The sequence below is a fragment of the Loxodonta africana genome, chromosome 5 (assembly GCF_030014295.1).
Source record: "Loxodonta africana isolate mLoxAfr1 chromosome 5, mLoxAfr1.hap2, whole genome shotgun sequence".
Lineage (NCBI taxonomy): Eukaryota > Metazoa > Chordata > Mammalia > Proboscidea > Elephantidae > Loxodonta > Loxodonta africana.
The window spans coordinates 133,535,060-133,554,805 of NC_087346.1; the positions used below are offsets into that span (position 1 = coordinate 133,535,060).

Genomic DNA, 19,746 nt, shown 5'->3' on the forward strand with positions numbered 1-19,746 from the left:
TCTGGCTGTATTTCTTCCAAGACAGACTTGTTCATTCTTTTGTCAGCCCATGGTACATTCAACATTCTTCCCTAACACCACAGTTCCTCAAGGCATCACTTCTTCTTTGGTCTGCCTTATTCATTGTCCAGCTCTAATATGCATATAAGGCAATTGAAAATACCATGGTTTGGGTCAGGTGCCACTTAGTGCCTCAGTTAGTGGTCAAGAAATTGGTCATTTGTGTCACCCATGGACTCTATAACAAGGAGTGGGGTTTTGTTTATTGGAAAGGATCCACTATGATTTCTCAGGGAAGTGAGAGAAGGACTTCGGGGAGCCTGCACACTGTCATCTGTGGGGAGCAAGAGCTCACCAGGACATACCAAGCATCCATCCTCCCCAGGGTAAAACAGCTTGGCCATTGATGGTGAGGAGGGGAAACAAAAGTCCCAGATCATCACTTCTAGAAGCCTGAAAAGAAGAAAAAGTGAAAAACCCTAGCAGGTAGCAGTCTGGGCAAGCTTGGGAAATAAGGGTGAGAAATAGGCATTTAGAGAGCAACGTTTTTTGCAGCAGAATGGGGGGAAATTATAGGGAAACAGCAAGAGAATTTGGAGAAATGTCAGCCTGTCCTATAAATCGGGTCTCACACAACACTCACTTACCTGTTAACCACTTCCGGCTTCTGGACTGTATTTCTCTGAAAGTGACACAAAGTTGAGAATAAATCATGAGGGGCCCTGAGATTTACTCGTGTTATATTTATACTTCCTTATTTTTTTTTATTTAAACAAAATTTGTAATAAGCACATGATTAATGTCACAACCAGAAAAAATTACATATGAATCTTTTAAGTGTTTTAGAACAGTTGTGCTTTAAGACTGAGAATTCTTTTTATGACTATAAAAAAATAATTTAATATGGAAAAAATACATAAATAAATAAAAGACAGAATGGTTTCGAGAGCAGCTAACCATTTCTTTCTCAGGAACCCACTGAGATGGCGCGTTTTCTTTCTTTCTAGGGCAGTATTTGGCAGACAGGAGTTCCTGGAAGGTGCAAACAGTTAACATACTTGGCTGCTAACTGAAACGTTGGCAGTAGGAGTCCACCCAGAGGTGCCTGGGAAGAAAGGTCTGGTGATTTACTTCCAAAAAATCAACCATTGAAAACGCTACTCTGATACACATGAGTTAGAATTGACTAGATGTCAACTGGTTTTATTTGGCAGAGAAGAGAGTCCTCAAGGCCCAAAGGGTTGCAGGAAGCTCCTGAGCTTATACCCTGCCCTGTACTGTGTGTCTTCGGGGCTGAAGAGGTGTGGGAGTGTTGAAATGTTAAATCATACTAACTCAATTTAGTAATTTAGCAAATTTTCAGCCATTTGTCTGAAACTGTGCCCAGGGCAAAGGATAGGGCTCAAAGATGAGAGGGCACCTCCCTTTCACCCAGCATACCTATCACCCATTCCCTTGCTTGTCTCCCACTGCAGACTGAGAATTTCATGACAATAAGAATTCCATGTGCTTTGCTCATGACTTCTCTGCAGCACCTAGCACAGTGCCTGGCACATAGGGGACAGTCAATAATATGTGTTGAGGAATGAAGCAAGGAAGACACCCTGGAAAGTTGTCAGTCTTTCCCCTCTGATGCCCTAAATTCCCTCCCATTGGAATTCCCTATTTCAGTTTAACTCATAACACAGCTCAAAAACTCAGAGTGAAGAATCCGGAGTTGGCCGGGGTGGGGGAGGGGGGGAATGTAATAGAGTCATAAATATTTATAATGAGCAAAGAAACATTGGCACCCCTAATTTTTCATTCTTTATTCATTCACATTACCAAGCACCTACTATTTGCCAGACACTGTCCTGGAGGTATTGTTGTTATTAATTACACTGTTCTGGAGGTGTTGTTATTAATTGCCATCGAGTCAGCTCTGACTCATTGTGACCTTGTGTATAACAGAATGAAACATTGTCCAGCCCTGTGCCACATTCATATTTGATATGTTTAAGCCCATTGTTGAGGTTATTATGTCAATCCGTCTCATTGAGAGTTTTTCTCATTTTCACTGACCCTCTACTTTACCAAACATGATATTCTTTTCTAGTGATTGGTCTTTCCTGATGACATGTCCAAAGTGAGCAAGACAAAGTCTCTCCATCCTCATTTCTAAGGAGCATTCTGGTTGTATTTCTTCTAAGACTTATTTGTTCACTCTTCTGGCAGTCCATGGTATATTCAATATTCTTTGCCAACACCACAATTTAAATATATCAATTCTTCTTCTGCCTTCTTTTTTCATTGTCCAGCTTTTGCATGCATATGAGGGTCCTGGTGATACAAACCCTTAATATGGCCATGATAACCAACAACAACAAAAAAACCTGTTCCCATTGAGTTGATTCCGACTCATAGCGACCCTGTAGGACAGAGTAGAACTGCCCCATAGGGTTTCCTAGGCTGTAAATCTTTTGGAAGCAGGCTGCCACGTCTTTCACCCATGGAGCAGCTGGTGGGTTTAAACCATCAACTTTTCAGTTAGCAGCCTACTGCTTAACCATTGCACCACCAGGGCTATTCATGGCCATGATAAGGTGGATAAATAGAACATTCCTAGAATTAATTTTACTAGTAATATTTACACTAAATTATCATCTGAGTCTTATATTCCAGGCACTGTTCTAAGTGCTTTCCATGTATTACTTTGTTTGATCCTCACAACTCTATGAAGTAGGTAGCATTATTTATCCCCATTTTACAGATCAGCAAACTGAGACTCAGAAGGCTAAATAATTTGCTCACCATTCCGCAGCTGGCCAGTGGTGAAGACTAGGCTCAGGTTCCCACAGTCTGTACTTGGGCTCTTAATGGCTCCCGTGAAGCTTCCTGACAGAAGACCCTGAGATCACTGATCTCAGAACCACTAGGGCTGCTGGATAAAAACTCAGATTCCTGGGTCTCAGGCTGAAGTTCCAGAATCTCTGGGAGGGGAGCCTGGAAATCCCCATTTTTTTACCCGCTACTCTGAGTGACATAGTGGTTAAGAGCTACAGCTGCTAACCAAAAGGTCAGCAGTTCAAAACCACCAGGTGCTCCTTGGAAACCCTATAGGGCAGTTCTGCTCTGTCCTTTAGGGTCGCTATGAGTCTATAAGCCGGAATCGACTTGAAGGCAATGGGTTTGGTTTTTTTTACTCTGAGTGAGTCAGATATCCACTTAGATTTGTAAAATCCAGCACTCAATTACGTTGCCTCCTTGTGAGTTTATAAAGTCTCTAACACTTCCCTTCCTGCCAACCAATGAACAAGAAGAAAATGAAAAGACAAAGCAGGGAGGAAGGAAGGAAAGAACTTGTCCCAAATTGGGCTCTGTTTTGGTTCAGGGAGGGGACACCTTGAGTCCTCTGCTCTTCAGGCTCCTGGACCTGCAGCTGCAGAGCTCCTCTCAGTGATATCAGAGCAGCTGCTGACGGGATGGGGATGGATGAACTATGGCTGGTGATGTCTGCCCAGCTGTAGCAGTTTAAGCAGCCAGCTGCTGGGAACAGCAAACCCATTGCTACTGAGTCAGTTCCAGCTCATGGCAACCCCATGTGTTCCGTAGGGTTTTCTTGGCTGTAATCTTTATGAAAACAGAATCTCCAGGCCTTTCTTCCGTGGCAGTGGCATCACCAGGGGGATGTGGACCACACCAGGTGACACTGTCAGAGGCGGTGACACCAAGATGACTCTCTATAAATTTTTTTGTGCAACGTTTTGGCAGAAATTTATTATTTTTTATAAAAATATCCCTGTAGTTAGTCATAACAACAAAAACATTTTTGCATAAACCCAGATTACATGCATCAATATACCTAATATACCTACAAAGCTAAAATTCTAGGCTAATTTACTTTTTGAACATTCTAATGTGCTCCAAGGAGCCTGGTGCTGCAGTGGTTAAAGTGCTCATCTGTGAACCGAAAGATCAGCAGTTGGAACCCATCAGCCACTCCACGGGAGAAAGATGTGGCAGACTGACTCCGTAAAGATTTACAGATGTGGAAACCCTATGGAGCAGTTCTACTCTGTCCCATAAGGTCGCTACCAGTCAGAGTTGACCGGATGGTAATGGGTTTTTTTTTTCTTCATTATTATCCAATCACAATGACTCTTCAAATCACATGACTTCATCTGCACGCTCTACAAGCGAGTGCTGTTGTTTCTGTTCCTGCTGGTGTTACTATAGTCATTGATTTTGTCAAATTTTCTGGCGTTTTAGCTACACTATCATCGTAATTAGTATTTGTGAATCTCTATCAATAACTTTTTGATAATAGTCATTAAAGGAAAAGGAGAAAAAAAAAGGTTTCTGCTCAGTTACTAATAACGTTGTAAATAATAACATTGTAATTCAATATAGAAAGATTTTACAAAACAATTTTGTTGTTAGTATTCATATAATCTAAGAAATATTACATTTAAGCAACTTACAACTATATCGTGCACTATTCTATGATTAGAATTGATAATAAATATTACTAAGGATTCTGTATGGCCCAGTATTGGAGGGCCACAGTGTAGGGGTGGGGGGATACCATGAGTTATGGCACTGGGTGACACCAACCCTAGTGATGCCACTGTCCCATGGTGCCACTGGGTGGGTTCAAACCATCAACCCTTAGGTTAGTTGTTGTTAGGTGCCATCAAGTTGGCTCAGACTCATTGCACCACTCAAGGACCTACTGGGAACAGCAGTAGGGTGAAATGTAGCTGGACCCAGAGGTCAAAACTTGAATGTGTACCTCTACCCAAATCAGGACAAATGCTGGAGTAGGTTGGCTTCTAGTGGACAGGGTCTGTAGTCTGTCGGACCGGGAAGATTCACACAACAGGAGGCGTGGCAGGAAGAGGGGAGTAGACACAAGTGTCCCAGCTCCAAACAGACTACACGATCCTGGAAGAACCACAAAATGTCTCTTGCTGCTTCCAAACAGGCCAAGAACATTTCCACCTCAAGATGGGGCTTGCTGGGCCTGCAGTAGAGGTTAGGAGACCTATAGGCTGGTCCTCACCAGAAAATCACCTGGCCACTCTGGGTCTCAGTTATCTCATGAATAAAATGAAAATAATCATTATTATTAGACAGCTACTAATACTATGGAGTTCCTGGGTGGTGCAAATCATTTACATGTTCAACTGCAAACTGAAAGGTTGGAGACTGAAGTCCTCCCAGAGATGCCAAAAAAAAAAACCACCCATTGGAAACCCTATGGAACACAGTTCTACTCTGACACGAACGGATGGGGTGGCCACGAGTCAGAGTCAACTTCATGGCAACTTTTTTTGTTTTGTTTTATTAGTATTATTGTCTATGATTTAGCCCTGGTGGTGCAGTGATTAAGAGCTCAGCTGCTAACCAAAAGGTCAGCAGTTCAAATCCACCAGCTTGCCTTGGAAACCCTATGGGGCCATTCTACTCTGTCCTATGGGCTTGTTTTAAGTCAGAATCAACTCAACAGCAAACGGTTTGGTTTTGTTTTTGTTTTAATGATTTATTGAATTAAAGAACACCCAGGATTATGGACAAGGAAGAAATTGACATGGCTGAGACCCTGATTTGGAATTTTAGCCTCTAGAACTGTGAAAAAATCAATTTTCCACCTTTAAAGCCACCCATGTGTGGTATTTGTGTTACAGCAGCACTAGGAAACTAAGCAACCCTTCATCACACCTCCCGGCTTTTCTCCCTTCTTAGCACTTAGCACTGTCTGAAATGGTTTTGCTCGTTATTTGCTTATGTGCTTATTGGCTCTCTCCAAGGCCCTCCTCCTTGCCCCTGCTTCATGGCAGAAAGAACTCAGCCAGTCTTGTTCACCTTTGTATCTCCTGTGCCTAGAAAAGTGCCCGGAAAATGGCCCTCGGCTAATATACTACAAAGGAATGCACGGACGAATAAATGAATGAATGAAAAAAATCTTACCAACTTTCTCGCAGTAAGGATCCAAGAGCCCCTATTCAAAAGCACCCCCTCTCCTTCCTCATTAACAAAGGCGGAGACCACAGGAATAACACTGTGGTTGGTAGCAACCACCAGCCAGCAGCTATATCCACACACGCTGCTGGGCATGGCTCCAAAGCTAAAAGGCACTAATTGCTTTTATATAAGGAGGTAGAAACACAGCTCCTCGATGTCCTTCCGTCCTTACAGTCTGCATTATCGTATCTGTTACTGTGTTAATTGTTCCTGTCTCACGCAGCCAGTTTGGGCTTTACTCTGGATATGGCTAGAATGGTGACAGGTTCCTATACAGGAAAGAGAGGTACAATGGAAGTGTGTGTGTGCATTTGCACGTGTGTGTATGCCTATGTGTGTACACATGGGTCCCTGTATCTGTGCATGTGTGTCCGTGTATGTGTGCATGAATGTGTCCATGTGTTTGTGCATTCATGTATCCATACATGCATGTGTTCATGCACGCATGTCTGTGTATGTGTGCACATGGGTCCCTGTGAGTGTCCATGCATGTGTGTTTCTGTGTGTCTGTGTCCATGTGTGTGTTTGCCCATGCATGTATCCACATGTGTGTACACGTGTTTCCCTGTGTACATGTGTGTCCATGTGTGCATACGTACACATATGTGTGGCCATGCGTGTGTTCGTTCATGTGTGTGTGGAGTGTGTAAAAGCAGCTACACGCTGTAAAGGGTTAACTTGTAGTCGGGTTGCCTGTGCTCAGGGCCTTAAGATTGGCCCGGGAATGGGAGGGACTGGCCTGGAAGGTGGCGTGGGCTTGGCTTGCCATTAGCTGCCTCTCCCACGACAGGAGCACAAATGCCTGCCCAGCTGGACTGAGTATAGTGATCTGAAGGCGCCCATAGGAATGGCTGCAAAAGCCCACACCTGGAAATCACTCCCTCCCTGCCCCTCCACGGCGAGTTTCTCATGGGAGCGTCTCAGGCCATTGGAGGAATGAGCCGAGAGTCAGCACTTCTGTAGCTCGCCAGCACTTGGTGGGAGGCAGCAGGCAAGGATGGATGTGGTTGACAGCTTTCTTGTGAATGGAAGCAACATCACCCCTCCCTGTGAACTCGGACTTGAAAATGAAACCCTTTTCTGCCTGGATCAGCCCCATTCTTCCAAAGGTAGGTGTCAGCCACTGATATTTTAATTCAGAAAACTAAGAAGTGGAGGGAGAAATCAGCAAAGAAAAGGCTGATAAAGAAAATCTAACAAAGTCATTCTAAAACAAGGCTGGGTAAAGTTACTGGTTCAGAAGTTTGGATGAGAGATCACAAAGCAGAGCAGAGCCAGAGATTCTTATTGTTCTCCACAGAAGAGGTGGGAATGACCGTGTAGCACTGGGGCGGAGGAGGGGGGGAACAAAGGCCATGGGTTGACGAGTTGAAGTGTAGCAAGAAGGAAGTACAGGTGTCAAAGCCTGAAGTTACAAGCATGACAGAAAGGGTACTGTCACAATCTAGCAGGTGCCTTTTCTTGGAGGAAACCCAGTGTGAAGAAGTGATTAAAGCGAAATAATGCTTAGCAGCTAGGAAAGAAAGCAATCGCTCTTCACTTGAGAAGCTTTGTTCTTAAGAAAAAGTGGCTGCCCAAGTGATCCTTTAATAAACCAACCTTTAGTATTGACTGGATTCACTCTGTGCTTGTCCTACTTTGTTTCTGCAAAATGTCAGCACAGGCAGACTTGGGCTTGGTGATACATGCACTTCTGGGGGGAATTGGCAGGAAAGAACCAACTGCTAAGTCTTTAACATTCCCTGTCCTCACCTCCGTCCCTCCATTCCTCTTTGCAGAGTGGCAGCCGGCGGTGCAGATTCTCTTGTATTCCTTGATATTCCTGCTCAGCGTGCTGGGAAACACACTGGTCATCACGGTGCTGATTCGGAACAAGAGGATGAGGACAGTCACCAACATCTTCCTGCTCTCCCTGGCTGTCAGCGACCTCATGCTTTGCCTCTTCTGCATGCCGTTTAACCTCATCCCCAACCTTCTCAAGGATTTCATCTTCGGCAGCGCTGTTTGCAAGACCACCACCTACTTCATGGGTAAGTGGCAGTCGGTGACTATTTCCGGAGTTGGACCCTGACCCCGCTCAGCCCCAAACCTTCCCAAGCCCCTGACGGTCACAGCAGAGGAGCCATGCCTAGTGTTAAAATCCAGAACATCTGGCTGTGTGGGGCTGTGTGCAAGGATGTCTGTGCTGGCTCTCTGGCAGGTCAGTCTTCACATGTTCCCAGATGCTTTCTGGAAGTCAGTTTCTGCATGCCACACATGGATGAACCTTGGAAACCTCATATTGAGTAAAATAAGTCAGCCGCAAAAGGACAAATACTGTATGATCTCACTTAATAAAACAAGCAAATATACAGAAATCAAAGATTACTAGTGGCTACCTGGGGTGGCAGGGTAGGGGACAGGGGGAATTTTTACTTAGAGGGTGCTGAGTTTATGTTGACGGTGGTGGAATGGTTACACAATAGGAAGAATGTAGTCAATGTCGCTGAATTATGAGTGCAGAAATTGATGAATTGGCGAATGTTTTCTTGTGTATATTTTCACCAACTAAGAAAAAGAGTCTCTTTCTAAGACTGAAATAAGTAGGTATGAAAACACAGAAGAGGTTCGTTTTGCTTGCCTTCTGTTTGAAGGGAAGAGGAGCTCAAAAGTGATGTCGAGCAGCTCTGTCCCTTTCTGGAAACCATTGGTTGTCTACTCATTTCTACTCAAGTCATGGCTTTTGGGGTGGTGGGGGTGGTGGAGGAGGGCTGCCTGCTGTGTTGCTCTTGTTTTCTAGAAACAGGGGCGATTCGAAAACCAGTTTAAATATTCTCCAAGTTCCCTTCTCAGGACTCGCTTTCCAGATTGCTCTTCTGAGGGCTTGGACCACCTCAGACAGAGTGAGAGAGGCTTCTTTCCACCCCAGATGAGGAGTTGCATTCGCTCCTGGGGGCTGTGGGCGACTGAGCTGACCCTTGATTGGGTGAGATATGTGCGGCTCTGCCTGTGCCCATCAAAATGATGACAACCACAGAAATCACAAGCACTGATATTTTTTAGTACTTTTTATGCACCAGATAGTATACTAAGTGCCTTTACCCCCATGATCTTATTTGATTCTCAAGCATCCTATGAAGTAAGTACAGTTCTTTCTCCCAACTCACCGGAAGGAACAGAGGCACAGAGAGGCGAGTAATGTGTCCAAGAACACACAGGTGGTAGGTGACAGAGCTGGGATTGGAAGCCAGCTCAGTTAGTCCCTACAGTGGGAGTACACTGCCTCAGTTTACCTGCTGCTGTGGTTCTCCTGAGGCTGAACAGAAGCACATTGCTTGGTCCCCTCTGTCCACCCAATTGCCTTGTCCCTTGTCCATACTGAGAACTAGTTGGGGTGTGGGGAAGGTGGGAAATGAGGAGGTAGCTGTTTTTGTTTTGACCTAAGCCCTATAAAACATGCAGAGATGAGCTGGGCTAGGGTGGTCTTCAGAGACTGGAAACCTTTAAAAGCCTTTATTTTTCCCATTTGTGGAAGTGGGAGCAGGCACTGACAAAATGATGATGAATTACAGACCCGCGGGCCAGCGACAAATAGCCAGAACGTGTCGATCTGTGTCGATGTCCTCTGAAAATAGCAAAGGACTTACAAATGAAAAGGGGGCATTGTTAAATAATAAGGCAATAATAGTAACTAGCGTTGCACAGTGCTTTATGCTTTCCAGGCCCTTCAATACATACCTTACGGTAATACAATTTAAGAACCTTAACCAGAGTATGTGAGAGGAGATGTAAACCATGTGCTGATGTGACTGCCCAGTATGGTAAATGGGCTAAATGGCAAGTAAATTCTTCATTTTAAAACAGTTAATTTTATGTTATGTGAATTTCACCCCAATTAAAAAAGAATTATTTTAAACAGCCAAAAAGAAAAGCAAGGTAATTCTGCAAGTGTTTGCAATGCAATAATGATTTTATTGAATTTCTGATTCCAATGATTTAGACTCTTTCCTCAGTTTTGTGGTCTCCTTAATACTATTGCTAGCAGCTAACATTCATTAAACCCCTAACATGTGGCAAAAAAAAAAAAAGAACGCTTGCCTGAAAGGAGTTTATAGTTACAGCGTGCCCATTACACAGATTTGGCTCTCTGAGGAGTTTTGGGCTATGCTTTCTAATCTAAACCTCACCGACTCCTTAGGGTAAAAGCCCAGTAAAATGCAGAGAACCTGCCCTACATAAAAAAAATATGTGGTTTTATTTAATGATTTTGGAGCCACAGACTCCACCAAAACTCCTTTTAAAAAGCTATGGAGACTCTCCCCGGGCGGAGGGGGGTGGATTTCTGCTCATCATTTCAGAAGATTAATTTATATCCATAAACATAGTGAGAATCTAAGGACGCCAGGCTAAGGACCTCTGCTCCCAAACTTACCCTTGGCTGTTGTAAGGTGCCATCGAGTCAGTTCCAACGCATAGCAACCTTACATATAACAGAACGAAACTTTGCCCAATTCTGAACCATCCTCACAATCATTGCTAAGTTTGAGGCCATTACTGAGATCAGTCCTAAAGAAATTATGGTAAGAGATAATCAGAAGAATGAACAGAGTTAAACAGAGTTAAAAGGAATTTTAAGGTGATAAAACATTATTGTAATTATACACATAATACAAAAATTAGGAAATATTTAAGCTTTTTGACTAAAGCCAAAAAAAAAAAAAAAAAATCAAACCCATTGCTGTCAAGTTGATTCCAAGGAGTGCCTGGTGGATTCAAACTGCCAACCTTCTGGTTAACAGCTATAGCAGGGTTTCCAAGCTCTTCAACTAGACCTCAGTAAATCTCTCAAAGTAAGGTTTGTCTTTCCCACTCTAACAATGACCCATGCTCACTCTACAAAATACAGAAAAGCAGAAAGAATAAGAAGGAAGACCCTTACTGTCCCCTACCACCCACCCAGAGAGAAGCCTTTATTGACAATTGGAGTGTTTCTCCTTTGTCTTTTCTTACTGCGTGTGTGTGTGTGTGTGTGTGTGTGTGTTTAAACAAACTACATTTGGGAATTCAGAATTTTTCACTGTTGACAACAGTCTGTACTAGAAATTTTCATTAAGACTCTTAATACTTTCAGCTCAGATCCCAGCGACCTTTCAAGATCACAGACGCCTTTAAAATCTTAGGTTGGTAAGAGAAACTTAACTATGGAGATCATGTTCAAAATTAGAGCTTTTCTCCAGGTTTCCCGACACATCTTCTGCGGGATAGGAGCATATTTCGTCCCCTCGGTAATTAATTAATGAGCACTTTTTCTGCCTCAGCAGGAGTTAGGTTGTAATCAAAGCTCAATAAACTTATCTAAAAGTTGGCAATGGGATATATTTGCAAATGCGTTGCTTTAGCTGCCTTAAATCCATTTTGGAACACAGCTGGGACTAAATCATTTTTCAAATAATACCCATACACTATTTATTTCTTTACCCTCTGAGAGTTTTCCTTTGATACCAAACCTGCCCAGATCAGATATGCTTAAGCTGGTGTGCAAATAAACATTGGATTTCACAGCTGACATTATCGGCTTCTTTGTTCCTTTCCCAGGCACCTCTGTGAGTGTATCCACCTTTAATCTGGTCGCCATATCTCTGGAGAGATACGGTGCGATTTGCAAACCCTTGCAGTCCCGGGTCTGGCAGACAAAGTCCCATGCCTTGAAGGTGATTGCCGCTACCTGGTGTCTCTCCTTTACCATCATGACTCCGTACCCAATTTATAGCAACTTGGTGCCTTTTACCAAAAATAACAACCAGACAGCGAACATGTGCCGCTTTCTGCTACCAAATGATGCTATGCAGCAGTCCTGGTAAGGCTACATAGTGGTTTTTTGTTATGTTTAATATATATATATATGATTTGATATAATTCTTTCAGTATTATGAAAAGCTGAAATGTATTGCCCAGGGTGGGTTTAGGATCAGCTTCTAGGAGATTTTTTGAGGAAAGGTCAGCGTAACCTCTTCCTAGGATAATAGTTGTCTTAGCTACCCAGTGCTGTTGTAACAGAAATACCTCAAATGGGTGGCTTTAATGAAGAGAAATTTGTTTCCTCACAGTAAAGCAGGCTAGAAGTCCAAATTCAGGGCATCAGCTCCAGGGGAAGGCTTTCTCTCTCTGACGGCCTTCTCATCAATCTTCCCCGGGACTAGAAGCTTCTCTGCACAGGAACCCTGGGTCCAGAGGGCACGCTCTGCTTCAGGCACTGCTTTCTTGGTGGTATGAGGTTCCCCTGTCTCTCTGCTCGTTTCTCTCTTTTATATCTCAAGAGATTGCCTCAAAACACAATCCAACCTTGTAGATTGAGTCCTGCCTCATTAACACAACTGCCGCCCATCCTCCCTCATTAACATTACAGAGGCAGGATTTACAACAGGTAGGAAAATCACACAATACCAGGAATCATGGCCCAGCCAAATGGACACGCACATTTTGGGGGGGGCATAATTCAATCTACAACAATAGTGATAGCAAACACTTTGAGAGCTCCGTTCTAAATGCCATACATATATTCACTCATTTAACACTCTCAAAACTGTAGGGTAAGAACTGGTTGCCAGTGAATCAACTCCAATGTGTCAGAGTAGAACTGTGCTCCATAGGATTTTCAAAGGCTGATTTTTCAGAAGTAGATCACCACACCTTTCTTCCAAAGCACCTCTGGATGGACTCGAACCTCTAATCTTTTGGTTAGCAGCTGAGTGTGTTAGCCGTTTGAACCACCCACGTACTAATATTCTCTTCATTTTGCAGATGAGGAAACTGAGATAGAGAAAGGTTAAATAAGTTGCCCAAGGTCACATACCTTGTAAGTGGCAGAGTCTCTGTGCTTAACCACTGTGCAGAATACTTCCAAGTGATCACATGGGGATTTGGGCTAGATGACCTGGAGGGCCACAATTTTTTTTAATTTTTATTGTGCTTTAAGTGGAAGTCCACAAATCAAGTCAGTCTCTCATATAAAACCTTATATATACTTTGCCATATACTCCCAGTTGCCCCCAATGAGACAGCACACTCCTTCTCTCCACCCTGTGCCTCCGTGTCCATTCAGCCAGCCCCTGTCCCCATCGGCCCCCACATCTCCCCTCCAGACAGGAGCTGCCCAGACAGTCCCATGCGTCCAACCGATCCAAGAAGCCCACTCCTCATCGGCATCACTTCTTATCCCATAGTCCAGTCCAATGCCTGTCCAAAGAGTTAGCTTTGAGAACGGTTCCTATCTTGGGCTAACAGAAGGTCTGGGGACCATGACCTCCAGGATCCCTCTGGCCTCAGTCAGACCATTAAGTCTGGTCTTTTTACTAGAATTTGGGGTCTGCATCCCACTGCTCTGGAAAGCCACAATTTTCTAGAGAACTGACAATAGATCAGAGATGAATCCAAGTTCACATGATTTTTCTTAGAGCTGCAGCTGTGGTACTTACATGGAGCACTTTACCAGAAATAAAAAAGTAAGAGTCTAATACCTATTTCTTTGCTTACTAGCTGGGTGACCTTGGGTAAATTCACATAACCTCTCTGAGCTTCAAGTTCTTTATCTATAAAAGGAATTAACAACATGTACTTTTTATGTACCTCATTGGGTGGCTCTAAGTTTCACATGACATCATGTGTATGAAAATATCATTAAATATCTTTAAAAAAAAAAAAAGGCTATACAAACTCAAGGCATTATGTTTAATAATTCCAAGGAAGTTTTAGAAGCAGGGAGCTAGACATTCAGAAATGACTCAAAACTGAGATAATCTCTGCTTTCTTTGCCTTGCTCCTTTCCTTTCAGCCAAGGAACACACACACAAGAACTATATTGCATATGAGAGGGACATTTCCATGACTTGAAAAGGAATCCTATCAAAATATGTTCAACTGAAATGAGCAATGGCCCAGGCACCGTAAGCCTCTGACAATTTTACGGCCTAATCGTGCAACCTAACACATGCCAGACTGCTAAAGTGATTTCAGAGCCAGACTCCTAATGGAGGAGCCTGCAATTCCTCAGGACTCAAACATGTTTAGAGAAAACATAGCTCTGCCCCTCTAGGCACTGTAGAATGGGTCTGCTACTGCGCCAACTTCAAGGGGTTGTGGGGAATGGAGGCCTATGAGAATTTTTGAACTGTTCATGGGTCAGAAACAGCAAGAATGCAATATTCTACAAAACCAAGGAAGTGTTCCCTCATCCCTACCTAAGCATTTGGTTACTCTGTTGTTCTAAAGTTGACAAGTGGTATGTCCTAGAATCATGCTACTTGGGCTCTGTTATGGATTGAATTGTGTCCCCCAAAAATATGTGTTGTAAACCTCTATGCCTACAGTTATAATACATTTGGGAATGGGTTGTCTTTGTTATGTTAATGAGGAAGGATTAGTATAAGGTGTGTCTTGAGTCAAACTCTTTTGAAATATAAAAGAGAATAAACAAGGAGAGATGGGGGAAGATTGATACCAAGCCACATGGAGATCTCCAAGGAACTAGGAAACAAGATGAAGAGACAAGGATCTTCCCCCAGAGCCAACAGAGACAGAAAGCCTTCCCCTAGAGCTTGCTGTGTGAATTCGGACTTCTAGCATCCTAAACTGAGAAAATAAATTTGTTTGTTAAAGCCACCCACTTGTAGTATTTCTGTTATAGCAGCACTAGATAACTAAGACAGGTTCGGATCCCACCTCAGCCACTTGCTAGCTGTGTGACTTTGGACAAGTTAGTTAAACTCTTTGGCTTTCAGTTTCCTTATCTGTAAAGTAAGTAGTATGATAATAGACCCTACCTAAAAAGTTATTGTGGGAACTAATGAAGTAATATACAGAAAATGCTTAGCCTACTGTCAGCACATATAACAAGCCCTCAATGAATGTAAGCTCTTGTTATTTTTAGTATTTAGACTTGTTTCCAAAACAGAATTACAACCACCAAATTTTTCCAATTTAATTCGTTTTTTATAAGAGGCTTTACCTGAAAAAAGAAAATGAGTAAACAACTTCTAGTTACGGAAACCCCAGAGATGGAATTCCCAAAAATATTAAATACTAGTAAATAATGTGTTCGCCCAGATCTGTTAAAGATGAACCCTACTCATTCCTTCCCATTTGAATTTGAAAGACTGGTGTTGCTGGTTATTGAATTTGTTTGTATTTTATTAGGCACACATTCCTGTTACTCATCCTCTTTCTTATTCCTGGAATTGTGATGATGGTGGCGTATGGATTAATCTCTTTGGAACTCTACCAAGGTATAAAATTTGATGCTAGCCAGAAGAAATCCGCTAAAGGTAACTATCTTTCAGCTGTATGCTTACGCCAAAAGATGATAAGGCTTGTTTTCTATAACTTAAATATACCCACTCAGAGTATATAAAAAGTACATTGAATATTTTTCAAAATATTCTTGTGATGCCCTGTTGCATAATGTCCAATCAAGAGGCCCAGTGTCTCTATTTCCTCATCTGCAAAATGGGAAAATAACACCTCCCAAAAGGTTCTGAGGAGAACAAAATGAGATATTATCCATTTAACCTAGTTATAAACTGAGAGCCCATATGTCCCAGACTTTCTGTAATATTGCATTAAAATATACATCCTTCAACAACCAAGGCTAATTGTAACTCTTGTCTTGTGTCTCTCCAAAGACATTATTTATAACCCGGCTTACTTATAATCCAGCCCAGCCTTTATCACCTTTTCCTCCATCTTCTATCCCCTTCTCTTTCATACTGTGGTTGTTACAAAGCCTCACTCCTTCATTCATTGCAATGCGCTATTCGCTAAAGCAGAAGCCCTGGTAGCTCAGTGGTTAAGAGCTACAGCTGCTAACCAAAAGGTCAGCAGTTCAAATCTACCAGCTGCTGCTTGGAAACCCTATGGGGCAGTTACCCTGTCCTATAGGGTTGCTGTGAGTCGGAATCAACTTGAGGGCAACAGGCTATTCACTAAAACTTTCCGTTGTTAGCATAACTTCTCCCCTTCTCATCCCATGCCATTGTTCAACTCTTTACTGTCTAGATAACTTGGCCTCTCTAGCTTCTCTTATTTTTTTCATTATCCAGATTCCTCACAGTAAAAGCAGTCTAAGGGCTTACCAGGCAAGCAGGAACCTCCCAGCTGGGGGCCAGAGAAAGGCAGAAGAAGAGTAGAAACACTCGTTCTTTAATACTTTTTGATCCTTTTAATTTACGTGGATAGAATTTTTTTTTTTTGACTCATAGTGACCCAGGACAGAGTAACTGCCCCCATAGAGTTTCTGAGGAGCGCCTGGTGGATTTCAACTGCCCTCTTAGCCACTATGCCACCAGGGTTTCCTTTTCACTTTTAGTAGCTTTCCATTTGAAGGAAAGGACTAGCATAAATCAATACTTTCCCAGATCAGTGTAGGTCCAAGGTTGCCTGCCCTGTTCTTCATGTCAAGCCTGGTCTGGTCCCCTTGATGGAGGGGCGGAGGGGGCTCCATGCCTTTCCTCTGGCATGACCCAGCCCCCAAAATAAGCGATGTCGCTTGCCCACCCAGAAAGGAAGCTCAGCACCGGCAGCAGTGGCAGATACGAAGATAGCGACGGGTGTTACCTGCAGAAGTCCAAGCACCCCAGGAAGCTGGAGCTGCAGCAGCTGTCCACCTGCAGCAGCGGCAGGGTCAGCCGCATCAGGAGCAGCAGCTCCGCAGCCAACCTGATGGCCAAGAAGCGGGTGATCCGCATGCTCATCGTCATCGTGGTCCTCTTTTTCCTGTGCTGGATGCCCATCTTCAGCGCCAACACCTGGCGGGCGTATGACACAGCTTCTGCCGAGCGCCGCCTCTCGGGGACCCCCATTTCCTTCATCCTCCTGCTCTCCTACACGTCTTCTTGTGTCAACCCCATCATCTACTGCTTCATGAACAAAAGGTTCCGCCTCGGCTTCATGGCCACCTTCCCCTGCTGCCCCAACCCTGGTCCCGCAGGAGTGAGAGGAGACGTGGGGGAGGAGGAGGAAGGTAGGACCACGGGGGCCTCTCTGTCCAGGTACTCGTACAGTCACGTGAGTGCTTCTGCCCCGCCCCCCTGAGCTGTCCTGGGGCCCTCCACTGCAGAAGGAAGGAGTGAGAGCTGGGGGAGGAAGAAGAGGAGGAGGAATAGAAGAAAAAAGCAGGAGGGGGAGAAGGAGGGAAGCAGTGAAGGAGAAGGAAGGCTCCATTTCCAGGTGGAGGGATTTATTGTGCTTTTCCTCCATCATCTGGGTTCCAGAAGGGGAGCCCCTCTAGGGTAGGGCCATGACTTGGTTTTTAGGCAGTTGCAAGGCAGGCAATTTCCAATAGCATTAGCCATCAGAAGAACCTGAGCAGGCCAGTTAGAGACGCCAACAGGGCTCATGCTGGAAATGTAATTGCCAAGCTCATGTTCCAATTGGAGACGTGGACCCTATTGAGCTTTAGAGGATTCTGGAACATTCAAGGTGGGTATTCACTCCCCATAGTGATGCATTTCTATGCTCTGCTTCTTCTGCTGGTGTAGGATTGTGGAGGCTCTCTGCCTCGGGGGAGCCGGCCATTCTTTCATGTACATACTGTAGCCACCCACCTCGTTGTGACCACAAAAAGGAAACTAAAGTGAAACTTCTGGCCATTTTCTGTAGTACGAGAACAGCCTGACTTTTTCTTCTTGAGGTCAGTCATGGACATCCAGTGACAAGGTTATGCTGTCCTCAGAACAGCACAAGAAATGTTGTCTGAAAGATGGAAATTGGAACTTATATTTCTAACAAGAAAAAAGAATAGGAGGCAAATAGCTGCATAGAATGTTATCTTAACATGAGAAAGTACCAGAAAGGGCTTAGAAATGTTTTTTCCACTTAAATTATGTATGTATATTGCTTAACTCCTCCTTTAAATGATGATATTAAACCCCGTGGCTTCTGTCCCTCAACTTAATTTCTTGTGCTCACGTGGCACTTCCTCCTTTTCCAGAAAGACCTTCAGGTACAAAGGAGATTTGCAAGTTATATGTACCTGGCCAAGCGTGGAAATACGTATAGTCAGGTCCAGGATAAAAACTGGCCAACTTGGACCCAGTCAACATACAGTGTTTGAATGTCAAAGCTGGCTATGTCTTTAGATACAATCTGTGTAATTTGTATTAACAGTACATGTGTAAACCGAATATATAAGTATGTTCTGTTCTTTATAAGTATACTTGTTGATGTGTTTAAAAAAAAATGGATATTGGAATTCAGCAAGTTTTATCATTTTTTATTCCTTCACAACAGATGGTGTTGTGTTGCAAAACTAGTGTTGTTATCGCTCTAATTTAAAAATTTCAATTTTAAATAGGATATGAGCTATATATTTAGATTCCAGAAAGCGCATTTCTAGACGAGTATGTGTCAGTCTGGTCTACTAGCACAGCTTTCTTTTGTCTAGAGCAATGTAATCCTATTTGCTTAAAGAAATTAACACAGACATTTTTGAGAGAGAAAAGTTTGCATGCTAGAGTAGGAAGGAAGGAAGGAACAAATGAACTAAGAAGGAAGGAATAGGGAGGGAGAGAGGGAGAAAAGGAAGGAAGGAAGCTCATCATAGCTTTCATGCCCCCAAGCATCTGAGAAGTGAGCTTTCCTTTTTCTTGTTTTCAAGGCACTGTGATGGTCCATTAATCCAAGCCATGCACTCTGTGTGGCACACAAGGGCCAGTGATTCCAACTGTTGGGAAAAAAAATTGGATGTGGAAAAGGGGCAAAGGACAGGGAGTGGCAAGAAGTAATCATGAGTAGGGGAAGGGATGTTTGATTCTAGCAAGATGTATCACCATTTTGTTTTTTAGGGGGGGAAGTGGTCACGGGCTGAGAAGAAATTATTGAAGGCATGACTTTATTATAAAGGCCTGTCAAGCTAGATGTTAGTTTTTCTGTTTTTCATATTCAATTTAATTACATCTATAATTAGCTATGTCAAAGGTTTCAAGGTAATACTTCAACCAGCTAAAACATGCACTGCTAAAATGGTAACAATAAAAGGTGTAAGAAATAAACATGTCAAAAGAAAAAAGGAATAAAGTGTCTCCAGTACTTGAGTAAATCCTACAAGATCTATTTATTTTCCTGACTGAATATAAGCTTTCCATAGCATATATATGAAATAAATTACACTCCATATTATTGGGAACCTCTGGTACGTTAACCTTAAAATAGGTTGCCAGATTTAGCAAACAAAAATACAGGATGCCCACTTAAATTTTGATTTCAGATTAACAACTAATATATTTTTAGTATAAAACCAACCAACCAAACCCATTGCCATGGAGTTGATTCCCTCATAGCGACCCTATAGGACAGAGTAGAACTGCCCCATAGAGTTTCCAAGGAGCGCCTGGTGGGTTAGAACCACCAACCTTTTGGTTAGCAGACACTGCTCTTAACCACTATGCTACCAGGGTTTCCTTTTAAGTATAAGTATGTATGAAATAGTGCATGGGGCATACTTATAATGAAAATCTATTTGTTGTTTATCTAAATTTCAATCCTGTGGTTTTTGTTTTGTTTTTCTGGCAACCCTACTTAAAAATCATTTTTAAAAGTGTATAAAATTATAAATAAGATTTCCCAGATTTGGAGCGGTAAAATGCCTATTCACTGAATTTATTGGAGGCTCTTTCACAAATGGGCTTTTTCTTTTCTTTTTTTAAGAAGAAAACAGCTATTAACTTTCATCATCTGTGCTTGACCATTGGGAATGATACCATCAACGGCTTG

At 43.0% G+C, this 19,746-nt stretch overlaps 1 protein-coding gene across 1 annotated transcript; it reads left to right on the forward strand.

The window, feature by feature from the left end:
* The first annotated feature begins 6,650 nt into the window (after nucleotides 1-6,650).
* On the forward strand, nucleotides 6,651-17,499 carry CCKAR (cholecystokinin A receptor). Its single transcript, XM_003411382.4, has 5 exons — nucleotides 6,651-7,112; nucleotides 7,782-8,033; nucleotides 11,578-11,839; nucleotides 15,175-15,302; nucleotides 16,535-17,499. Exons 1-5 carry the CDS (start codon nucleotides 7,001-7,003, stop codon nucleotides 17,065-17,067), a joined length of 1,287 nt encoding a protein of 428 aa, XP_003411430.1. The 5' UTR covers nucleotides 6,651-7,000; the 3' UTR covers nucleotides 17,068-17,499.
* The last annotated feature ends 2,247 nt before the right edge of the window (nucleotides 17,500-19,746 follow it).